We start from the raw sequence: 12685 nt of genomic DNA on the forward strand, positions 1-12685 counted from the left end.
ATATACATAAATAATTTCTATATACAAATCCTTAGAATCTTTTCTTCAAGAAAACATAAATAAATACTTGTTATAAAAAGAGGAAAGACTAAACTTGCAATTTCCACCAAGACACTTTTAAAAAACACTTTTTTTTCTATAAAAATAAATCTTGAAGTTTTGAAGCGCTAAGAACTAAATATTTATGTATAAAATTAAAAAATGTCCACATTCCATTAGATTCCTCATCCCTTTTTTAATATATACAGAAAGTTTTATAAAAATTGGATGTGTTTTGGCACTAAGGAATCCTAACCTCCAAAAGCTTCGTTTTAAAAAAACGTTCCCGCTTCAAGCTTTTTTCTTAAAAGTTGTCTTAAGATATGGATAAAATTTAAATGAAGCCATATAATCCATAGTACTTTCTATATTTGGCTGGAAAGAGGTTGAGTAACACTAATTGATTCAAAAAACCTCAAATTCATGAAAATTTCGTGTTTTTTGTCAAACGTCAAATGTTTTTCGTTGAGCCGTGGAATCGCTAGCAATGGTTTCGTTGAGCCGTGGAATCGTTAGAAACAATATGGTCATTGCTTGGACCTCCTTCCGAAGTTCTCCTAGATAATTGTAAGTCGTTTAGATCTCAGACTATGCAAGCTATGGCGTCGAAGTGGGGAATAAGACTTATTTATCGAGCTGTTGAAAAACCATCGGGAAATGGAATTGTTGAAAGAGTTCATCGAACGGTAAAAAGAACAAACGCGAGAGCAAAATGTGGTATACCCATGTCTGTATTCTTAATCAACAACGTTCCATCAAAACACGGCACACCTTTTGAAATCTTTTGCCAACAATACAAAGGCGTCCGAATTCCTGGAATCGATAAAGTTGAATCAACACAAAACCCCTGACTAAGCTTCAAGGATGGAAAGTTGGCGATAAAGTGTGGGTGAAGCCCAAGCATATGACGCCCTGTACAAGGCGATGGTTAAAAGGAAGTATAGTGGCACTGCGTAATGGTTTGACAGCTGAAGTTGAAGTTAATGGGCATATGTTGCCACGACACTTTTCTCATCTGCAGCATCGTTGTGGGGACAAGAAAGGAGACAACAACTGATGACGATTACGATCTGACGCTGGTTAAACCTCCCGAAACTAACTTAGAACGCGTTGTAATCGAAGATCCAAGTTCTCAAACAAATCCCCTGGACGATGGTGAAGCTGACAATAGTGCGGGCCACGCTGGTCAAAACTATCCAACAAATTGTGAGATAGAGACACACCCTGCTCGATTCACTCGCTATGGGAGAAGAGTGTTTCCTAACCGAAAGTATCATGATTATGTATGAGCTCTTGGTGAGCTGGGGGAGATGTTGTGATTTTAAATGCGTCAATAATGTGCCAATAATTAGCTTTGCTAATTATTGACAAGATTTACACGCTGCATAATTATATTACTATAACGGTTTTTATAACGATTATTAATTGTTGACAAGAGTCACAAGTTGTATGTTTAAATGCTATATATAGCGAACAATTTTTTTGTAAAGTCGTCGAGGTTATTGACAAGTAATAAAGATATTAGAAACGAAATAAAATGGCTCTTAAATGCGTAGAACAACAGCAGCTCAAGAAAAATATTACTTTCTTTTATAGTAATTGTAAAATTTTTGTTGCCAAATAGAAATTACAGATTAACAAGTAATTTTTCTGTTTTAGAGTATTAGGTTGCAACTTACCCCGTTCACTGTTGCAACTTGCCCCGATGCGGAGTAAAAAAAAATTTCAAAAATTTTAAAGTTTAAGGATATAAATGCAGTTTTTTAAATATTGTTGCAACCAGCCCCGGTCTCCCCTACGATATTTTTTAAGGTTTATGTTATAAATATTTTTTCGCGGGTAATTACCAAATATGAGGAAGCACACAAGTCATAAAAAGCGAGTCTGAAACATTTCCTCCCATTCTACTGTAACTACTAACACAGATGTTTTTTCATTTATATTGCATATTAGGAACAGTAACATTTAAAAATCCTTTAAACTTCTTATCTATGGGAACCTTTGAGTATCTCTTGAGTGAAAGCTGATAAAAGGGATTCTTATAGCTGTTTAAACATTTTCTATTTTAAAATAGAAAATGTTTAAACAGCTATAAGAAATAGGTAATACTGTCATATTTAAGTTTACACACCCTGAATCTTAGTTTTATTTTAAATCAGCTATAGTATAAACTATTAGGTTCAAAATTTTGAATAAGATTGACATTTCATTCAGTGCAGACAGTCACATTAAACAGAAAAGTGTTAAAAGATTCTTTTTGTTTCACGCCACTCTTCATCATGTCAATATTCATTTTGCAAAATTTATTTTTGAGAAACTTTTTATGCATTGGTATACATTTTGTTTATTCAATGTCAGCTGAGTTTAAGGATATTAATGTAATCAAGTACTAAATGATTTCTATTTCAGTAAGTTCAGCACTTGAAGAAATTTAAAAACATCCAGGTAGAAAATGCAGAAGCTCAGAACCTCACCTCAACCCTACAAGCATTATTCATTATAAAAAATTAAGAAACATGTATACTAAACTCTTTCACTAAAAGTTGTGAAAAATGTAGTTTTTTTTTCTTTTTACTTTGTTTTAGCTGGCTAAAGAATAAAACTTAATTAAAGGTTGAATTTTTTTTTTACACATTAAGCATGTCTAACAAACTTGATGGTTATGAAGTTTTGTCAATTATTGGTAGTGGATCATATGGAATTTGTAAAAAGGTCAGAAGGAAATATGATGGAAAGGTAAAATTATATTTTGCATTTTCTTCCTAAACTATTTAGGGTTCAATATTTGTTAATTACAAGTTAAATGTTTACAAAACTTAATTAAGTCAAGGTTTCATCAACTCTTTTTTTTGTGGAAATATAAATTTTTTGTAAATATGCTAATAATGCATATTATGACTGAGGCACACAGAGCCAGAAGAAAAATGACTGGCTCTAGTTTACAATTTTTTTTGTAACATTCTCTGGCTTCTTTAAGATATCAAACTCTAATCAAAATCTGAAAATAATAAATGTTTAAAGCACGAAAATTTTGGAATCATTGTATAAAGTAGTTATTACATACCAAGTACATTAAAAATTAAAATAAAATTGAATAAATAGATTGGAATTAAATGACTTAGACTCACAGTAAAGGCAAAAAAAAACAAGATATAACCATAAACAAGTATTTGAAAAGTTAGTGTAGGACTTTATCATAGCCTTCATACTTTCCATAGTTCTTAATCTGAGGCTACATTAGAATTTAGAGCAAAAATATTAGCTAAATCTGAGATCCTATTAGTAATTACTAATTACTTTTAGCAACTCACTGGAACTAGATCTAATAATTTCATTTATATAAATATTAAACTTACTTTCAAAACTGAAAGTGGGCCAGGGCTACCTCATTTTAAATTTTACCTTCTAAATTAAATTAAACCTCCTCTTATAATAGTGCTTTTACTTTACCTGTAATATGCATAAAAGCTACCCTATAAATAAATAAAAGTTATAAATCTAGATTCCTTACATTTAAGTTTTTTTCTTGAAAAAGATAATAAAAAATTCAAAATTTACTTATTCAGTAACAGTTTGTCCTTAAAAATAAAATGGCTTTAAATAAGTTTTCTTTCAAAGTAGATGTCGAATTTCATTGTTTTTAATGTTGAAAATAGTCACTCTGTGCTAACTTCAGTTGGGACAATACAATAATTATTCTTGGAACATCTCTTATATTTTCCAGGTGTTTTTCTTGAACGAATTAAATTTGCCATATATTTTGTTAGAGGTATAATAGAGAAGAGCCTTCTATTTCTTCAAAACTGTCCAGGAATTAAATCTTCATTTTGAACATTTAATAACAGTATAACATATATACTGATGTATTAACCGCAGGTAAAAATAAATATTTTAATATACTTTAAAAAAATACTTTTAAACCATTTTCACAGTAAAATTAATATTTTATGAGCATTTTAATTTTCTGGCTTGTGCATTAACCACAACCATAACTTTTAACACATTTTTTGGGTATAAAAGTGTGGTTTATACATGAGTATATACGTTATGATAAAACAAATTTTTCAGATTTTCCACTTGGCCCCATACTGATAACGTAACTTGCCATATCAATAAGAACTGGTTTTAGCTTGTATTTATTCAAGGTGGGGTTTTCTTACAGCCAATAGAAGCTGCCTAATCTTACTTGCATTTCTTTCTGCTAATCCAGAGTGACAAGCTATAATGTATGTACCCTACATGCATGTGATGGACTTTTGACAGGTTCTGCATTTCAAACATCTTTTTCAATTTTTCAAGTCTAAAGATCTAACCTTTATGACAACATTATGATAACATTAAAGCTCATTAAAATAAAGCTCATTTATGAGCTTTATTTGACTAAGTTTCTTCTGATTTGGAAATTTCTCTGTAGTAGTTAATTTAACCTGTGGCTGGAATAACTGCATTATGAGTTCATATATGGTTTTCTCCATACAATTAGCATAATGAAATCCAACTGGTTGTTTGAAAGACAGTTAATTTCACTGTGCTCTATACACCTTACTTCTCAGAAGTAGTCATTACAAACAACTTTCTATTGAAAAAAAAAAATTTTTTTTGATAGGACTATGTTATATAAATTTAGGCACTTAAATTTGTCTGTGATAATCTTTTATTAGTGATAATGCAATGTTTAATGCATTATAACACTTATCTTCAATATAAATAAGTTTGCATGTTGATAATTACAGAACTGAAATTTGTATTTAGTTTTTTTTTTTTTTTTTTTTTTGTTAAGTAAAATATTTTAGAGTCTACAAAGTACCTATTTCTTTATTTCTACCTCTGGATTGTTTATGAGATGGGTATATTTTGACTCACTGAATGTACTAATGTCTATTGTTGAAAGTATTATTAAAAAGAGTAAATATTTAATTCATAACCAATGTTGGCTTTTTTTGCTTTTACAAAAATAAGCTTTTTCATGGAAAAAATGTTATAAAGTTGACTTCTTGAACTAATAAGAAATCTTCAATCTAATGGCTAATATATATCTATTTCTTTTGTAAAGTGGGATACTTGATTGATTCAACTTTGAGTTAGTATCAAAAGACACGTTGGCTAGTGGATCATTATTTTGATTGTTTCACAAAGAGGGTGAGCTTTGAGGCAAACTTCTCCTGTATATTAAAAGACATCTATTTTTTTCAAAGATGTTTTTTCTTTTCGACTTCATGTAAATTGAAAATGTCAAGTTTTACAAGTCATCCAAATTCAAACAACAGTTGTAAATCCATCATGGTCATCAATTAAGTGTTATTAAATTAAGTTCTTTCAAGTACACACTTGATCAAATGCAAAAACATCAAATTCAACTTTCCCATTATTAGCTAATTGAATCAGACTTAGAGTTGCAAAAAAACGTGTTTTTTTCCTCTTGCGTTTTTTTGTTTTTTTAGGTGTTTTTATGGTTTTTTTGACTTTTTAAACAAATTTTTTATTTTTCTTGGTAAATAATTGGGAAGAGTTTTTTTTATTCTGTCTGTTTATAGTATATGACCATTATAATCACTAATACAATATATAAACACCAATTTAAAGTTAATGTTTTAATAAAAAAAACTTAAAAGAGCTATTTATTAAGTATATTCATTAGGCAATTTAATATTAAGTTAGTTATAAATCTAGGTATATTGTATGAGAATGTTTATTTGTCATGTTTTACTTCTTAAATATTGTTGTACATCCTAAATATTACACTCATTATATACAGAAACTATACTTGTCCATGACAAAATAGCCATTTTTATAATTTAAATATACTAATATACAATATCATACTTATTTAATATCAGATTTCAAATCTTTAAAGAAACAGAAAATTGTAATATTTATTATGTAATAAATTGGTCTTATATTGTTTGTTACATATGTTGAATTATATTGCCAGTAAGCCCTTATAAAAAAAGCTCTAACTTTATTTAATTTACATATTCTGATATTTTTGAATAATAATGTTTTATTAGTTTTAATTGGTTATTAATTTAGTGCTAAGTAGTGTAGCACTGTGTAGTGTAGTATACACACAATTAAAAAAAAGTAGAAATATTTAAGCAAAAAAGTCAATAATTTAGTAATTTTAACATGTATTTAAACTATAAAAGATATTCTAAATGGATGTGCTTTCTGAGTCCAAGTCTTCCCACCCTAGACTAACTTCATCTAATGATTCATAAACAAAGTTACTGTCACTTTCTATGTTAACTGCTTCAGACTCTGACCAAGGGATTGAAGTGCTAGGAACTTTATTTACACTCGAATTATTAATTTGAGGAGAAGTTATGCTTGTACCATTTTCATAACTGGTGTTTTCAATATTTTCAAGTTTTAAAATTTGTGAAATGAAAACTAGTTTTCCAGCCCTTTCAGTTGTTAAGCGATTTCTTTTCGCACTATGAATGTTAGAATAAGTGCTAAAACTTCTCTCACATGCTGCATTTGAAGCTGGTAGCTGAAGAATTCTAGATGCAACTTTTGATAGTTCAGTAAAGGAACACAACCCTTTCCACCAATTTATGGGTTGAGTTATTCCAACTGCAGTCTAAATAAAAGGTTTGGAAAATATGCCACCCTTTGATTGGTAATTAGCCAAGTCAAACATCATAATTTCTTTGTTTACTTCAGGCATACTTGCAGCAATGTTGTGTATCGCCTCACATGCATCAATCTATAAAAAGATTTCTCTTTCAATAATTTTAAAATTACTTTAATTATTTAAATAGTATTTTCAAATTTGAAAATAGTATTTAAGATAGTTCAAAATTTTTCAAAAATTTTACTTTTATTTATTTTACTTTTATGTATTTGGTTTTAAGAACCATATATGAATTATGTGTAGTAAATACCTTTTGTTCTCTAGTTAAGACTCTGCCTTGAAATTTGGGATCTAGTATATTGGCAGCCAAGTGAATTTTTGTTAAATAAAAATCTTTTCTTTTCTTGAAGACCTTTTTGGCTTCTTCTTCTTCCTTTTTTGAGAATGGGCTAACTGTTAAGTTTTTAAAAATGTGGTCTTCCAAGAAGTGAAAAGTTTCCACAACAGAAGATAACATGGGAGTGTTTGATTCAGTTTTCTTTATTGCATCAGCTATTGGTGACAGCAATTTGAAAAAACGTTCAACCCTGTCCCAAAAAACATCTGATAGAAGAATAATTTTGTTTGTTGAATTAAGTCCACTATTTTCAGAAATAGCCAATGTTTTTAATGGTTGCTTATTTTTCTGTATGCTATCTAAGCATGCTACAGTTGATCCCCACCTTTAAATAAAACACAAAGAAATTAGGATAACTTTGATAAATTTAGAGTAAAGTAATTTACTAAATGAAATCTACTTTTATGAATGTATAATAAAATTAGTTACATAGTTCAATTTTTTTTGTAATATACAGTATATTTATACTTTTAGTTGTATTACCTAGTTCGTACTGGTAGTTTCAAGGAAATGCATGTTACTACACTAGCTGATTTTTTTTGTATATCTCTAAATGCTGCAACAGATAAATGAGAATTTTTTATCTTTTTAACAATATCAGTTACTTGTGACATCAAAACACTTAAAGTTGTCAATTTTAAAAAATCTGTGAACAGCAAATTTAAACCATGTGAAATGCATCCATAGCAATGAAGATGGGGATAACAATCTTTTAGACGAGTCCATGCATTTTTCATATTTGCAGCATTGTCAGTCACAATGCCCAAATTTTTGTTAGGATTTATTTCTTCTAAAACTTTCTTTATTTCATTTGCCATATATTCACCAGAATGGCTTAATGTTCCTACAAAACAGTTTAGGATATATTATATATACTGTACTATATAAATAATATAAACCAATTAACTGATATGTTATTTCTGCTTACTGAAATGGTTTTCAGTGTTGTTTGTTATAAACTTAATATCAAAGTTAAATACGAAGTAGTATGCATATTTTAAAAAACTACCAGTCTGTTAAGTAAATCCATTGTATACAGTACTAGAATTATGGTTTTACCTGTAGGCAATGTCTTCCACAAAATGGGTGATGAAGCAAATGTCATTACAAGTTAATGATAGCTTCATTTCTGTAAAGAAGAAAAAACATATAAACAAATATGATCTGTTTATTAACTAAATAATATAGCTTCAATTGCATCAACTAGTATTATAATAAATTGTTACTGTACCTTAAATTTCTCCATCCATCACACATAAATCCAAGATAATCTGCAGTTGCTACCATTTCTTTAACATTTGCTGAAATCCTTAAAAATTCATTTTCTAATAACACATTTGACACTTCATGTCTTGACGGAGGCTTATAACCAGGACGTAACTTGTTCAAAAAGATTTTCCAATAGTTATTTTCTACTATATGGAGTGGCAATCCACTAGCATATATTGCTCTGGCTAGGTGTGTATCAATTGATTCCTGCAAAAGATAATGTCATACTGGTACATCAGTCAATCATAAAGCAAATCTAAAATCTATACATCATGAACTTTTAATAAGCTAGTTGGCAAATCAGTTAATCCTTCAAATAGTTCTTAAAATTTAAAAATACAATACACACCTTTTCAGTTTTTATCATGCTGTCAAACATGGAACTTGGTATTTTACTTCTACAAATTGAATTAGAAAAGGATGTTCCAAAAGAATCAGATCGTGGATTTTTTGTTTTTGGTTCAGCATCTCCAGGAGAGTCTTACTGTTTTTGACAATAACCTAATTTGTTTGCATATAGACTTCTTACTTCATCAGGACATTTTCGACATTTTTCAATATGCTTAGTCATTCGAGTATGGCCTGCTTTATTCATTTTTATAATTAAAATTTACAATATTAAACAAAATATCTAAAATTTAAATATAATTGAATAGAGAACATAATTGATTGTTAAAAAGAGCATTTAAAACTGCATATAACTTTTTATTTGCAACTCAAAACTTTATAAGTACAGTAAATTAATAATAATAATAATAATAATAATAATAATAATAATAATAATAATAATAATAATAATAATAATAATAATAATAATAATAATAATAATAATAATAATAATAATAATAATAATAATAATAATAATAATAATAATGATAATAATAATGATAATAATAATGATAATAATAATAATAATAATGATGATGATGATGATGATGATGATGATGATGATGATGATGATGATGATGATGATGATGATGATGATGATGATGATGATGATGATGATGATGATGATGATGATGATGATGATGATGATGATGATGATGATGATGATGATGATGATGATGATGATGATGATGATGATGATGATGATGATGATGATGATGATGATGATGATGATGATGATGATGATGATGATGATGATGATGATGATGATGATGATGATGATGATGATGATGATGATGATGATGATGATGATGATGATGATGATGATGATGATGATGATGATGATGATGATGATGATGATGATGATGATGATGATGATGATGATGATGATGATGATGATGATGATGATGATGATGATGATGATGATGATGATGATGATGATGATGATGATGATGATGATGATGATGATGATGATGATGATGATGATGATGATGATGATGATGATGATGATGATGATGATGATGATGATGATGATGATGATGATGATGATGATGATGATGATGATGATGATGATGATGATGATGATGATGATGATGATGATGATGATGATGATGATGATGATGATGATGATGATGATGATGATGATGATGATGATGATGATGATAGTAATAATAATAATAATAATAATAATAATAATAATAATAATAATAATAATAATAATAATAATAATAATAATAATAATAATAATGATAACAATAGCAATAGCAATAACAATAATAATAATATACACATGTATATATAATATTAGTTAAAATTGAGTAAATGTAGTTAAGTATAATAAATTTAGATAAAAAGTCTTTATTATGTCAATATATAACAATAAAGTCAATAAAAACTAAATAGAGGAAGATAAAATTAACTAATAATTTTTTATACAGGACTGCTATAACCGTGTTAACCTAAAAATTAACAATAAAACAATTACCTTTAAGCATATTAAAAGAAAAAGAATTTTAGTCAAATTCAGCCTTAGTTTTCCTATATAAATCTGAAAAGAAAATGGGTTTAGTAATATTTCTATTAAAGTTGAATTTAGTAGCTTAAATGATGAATTTTTGAATATTTCCCAAAAAAAACAAAAAAACAGACCCCTGTGTTTTTTTTCCAAAAAAACAACCAAAAAAAACAAAAAAACAAGAACCAAAAAAACGTGTCACATCTCTAATCAGACTTAACAATAGTTATCTATTATCTAAATTCTTTTGTTTGGGACATCTTCTGAGATGATTGTGTTTTTCTCCTCTTTTAATTTCAGCATTTAGAAGTATTTGACAATATATGCATTACAGCCTTTGTTGTGCCATCTAGTAATTTTCTCTTAAAATCATTTCATGCAGAAGCTAGGGTAAATCATTTCATGCAGAAGAAGATTAGGTAAGGTTTCTTAAGAGTAGATTTTTTTAGAATTCATATTTGGAGTTCATCCAATGATCTAAGAGATCTAATTCTTAAATGGTAAAATGGTTTAAGTTAATATTTTTAATAATAATTTTATTTACAAAATACTCTATACTAAGTTTCAAAAAGAATAAAATTAAAGTGGGATTTATGTGGTAATTAAGTTGTTTTTTTGTTTTTTAAAGAAATGCATGGCATCATAAACTGACCAATTCATGTTTCACTTTTAAAGCATACACAATGTTATAAGATTTTAAAATATTTTGAAATTTTAAAATGCTCATAGCTCTACTTGGTAAGATAACTGCAAATTTGTAATAACACTTGTGTTTTACCTTGACAAAAGCCACCCCCAGGACACATAATCTTTATTTTATACCTACATTTCTATTATCTTTTCTAGAAAATATCATATAAGAAGAACAGGGAAAAAATGGAAAAAAGATCTGGTACTTAGAGAAAAAAACTTGATAGCATACTAAAACAGTGTTAAAAAAAGGAGAAACTTTAGCAGCAGTAAATGATCCACATAATGGCATAATTGGAATTCCAGAAAAAGTGGTAATTATTGGAAGGTTTCAATTTCTTACTTAAAATGAAAGATCTAGAAATGGGTAAACCCTAAAGTTCACTTTGCTATTCTAACTCTTAGTAATGGGAAAGCAATTCAAAACAAGCAAGTGACATTTGTGCCTATAAGCAAATAAAATCATGTTTTATAGTTTTATCCAATTATATTGTTATAAAATTTCAAAAGAGTTATTTTTTTCCTGGGGTAGGTTTTTGAAATAAAATCAACCTCAAATGGTCTTATGAGGTTGCAAAAATGTTATAACCCTAATGCATGATTTCTTCATCTCAAGAATATTATTTCTCTTTATGTTACAAATGTAATATCTAATTTAGCATTAAACTTGCACAATGTTAGATGAATTCTGCTCTTTTTTTATGCCTAAATAAGATTTCTGTAAAAGAGAATCTGTAAAGTTGGAGATCAAGGATATTTTAAGTAACAATTTAAGTAATCAATCATCAAGTCTAAGCAAATATATTATTAATGAAGTCAAGTTGTTGATATATGTGATGATACTATCTCTAACTTTTTGCCAGGGCTGTGGAGTCGGATTGGGATCGGAGCTCATTTTGGCTTAAGTCAGAGTTGGAGTCAGTCGGAAAAATTGTACTGACTCTGACTCCAGTTTAAAAAAAATCTTTCAAAGTTTCATAATTTTCATAAGGATTTTATAGATGTTATTCATTAAAAAATTTTGTGTTCAGTCAGTCTATAGCACAAGTATCAAACTCTAGCCCTCCAGTTGTTACAAAACTACAAATCTCAGGATGCTCTAAAAGCTGACACAATGGGAATTGTAGTTTGCAACAACTGGAGGACAAGGAGTTTGACATGTTATTTTAAGGCCTTTAAAACAGGGGTAAGCAACAGGATATTTTGCTGCTTATCACTGAGAATCATAAATCACCTCCCTTGCGCTCTCCTCTACCTTCCCTTTAACTAGATAACTTCATGATCCCCCAACTCCAGACTTAAATTGTCTGGCACTGTGCTACATATTTTTAAAGCTAGGCGTGCCACCACCAAGCACCAAAGAGCTGCTCCACAAACAGAAAGACTGTAAATATTCAATTAACTTTGCATTAGAAAAACTGCAAGTATTCAATTAACTTTGTTTCTCTGGAGAGAGAGTATTAGAAAATTAGTGATTGAAGAAGCTGTTAAACAAAAAGAAGAACTTAATGAATCTCTCAAGGGACGGTTTGTGTTTCTTAACATAGTGAACTATTTTGCAATCAATATCTAATTTTTTTTTGAAAAAATGAAGTAGTTACCAAGACATTGGCAGTAAAAGAAACCAAAGCTAATCACATCAGTGAATTTTTCCAGGTCTTAGTAGAAAGGTTCTTAAAGAGTATGAACCTAAAGAAAAAAAATTCTTTCTGTTCAACTGACAGTATTTTAAACATGATTTTGACAAGTTCATAATGTTATTAGTGACTGCATAAGAGTTTATTGCATAACAAGAGTTCAGAAAAGTTTTTTG

General features: G+C 28.6%; 2 protein-coding genes and 2 pseudogenes across 5 annotated transcripts in view; 1 reads left to right on the top strand and 3 right to left on the bottom strand.

Annotated features, from left to right (window-relative positions):
• Window positions 1-2600: 2600 nt before the first annotated feature.
• Window positions 2601-12685, top strand: part of LOC145185910 (serine/threonine-protein kinase Nek2-like) — a 40699-nt gene continuing 30614 nt past the window's right edge. For all 3 annotated transcript variants that reach the window (XR_016455426.1, XM_090097308.1, XM_090097309.1), the window contains exon 1: window positions 2601-2775. Coding sequence is in view for 2 of the 3 variants with exons in the window: in XM_090097308.1 (XP_089953434.1) it covers window positions 2680-2775 (96 nt within the window). In the remaining variant the exon portion in view is untranslated. The remainder of the gene's footprint in view (window positions 2776-12685) is intronic.
• On the bottom strand, window positions 5909-6842 carry LOC149883963 (uncharacterized; annotated as a pseudogene).
• LOC149883964 (uncharacterized) lies at window positions 7448-8016 on the bottom strand. The gene has a single exon (XM_090097390.1). It carries the CDS (start codon window positions 7829-7831, stop codon window positions 7493-7495), a length of 339 nt encoding a protein of 112 aa, XP_089953516.1. The 5' UTR covers window positions 7832-8016; the 3' UTR covers window positions 7448-7492.
• On the bottom strand, window positions 7765-8877 carry LOC149883965 (uncharacterized; annotated as a pseudogene). Its single transcript, XR_016455436.1, has 3 exons — window positions 8632-8877; window positions 8245-8489; window positions 7765-7857 (listed from the first exon to the last, which is right to left on the bottom strand). The product of XR_016455436.1 is annotated as an uncharacterized LOC149883965 (transcript).

This window comes from Hydra viridissima, unplaced genomic scaffold (assembly GCF_058129835.1).
Source record: "Hydra viridissima isolate aposymbiotic clone 2 unplaced genomic scaffold, HvirCarnegie_v1 scaffold_9, whole genome shotgun sequence".
Taxonomy (NCBI): domain Eukaryota; kingdom Metazoa; phylum Cnidaria; class Hydrozoa; order Anthoathecata; family Hydridae; genus Hydra; species Hydra viridissima.

Excerpts from the sequence above, each read along its gene's own strand:
- LOC149883964 (XM_090097390.1), bottom strand. The coding sequence starts at position 7,831 with ATGGCAAATGAAATAAAGAAAGTTTTAGAAGAAATAAATCCTAACAAA.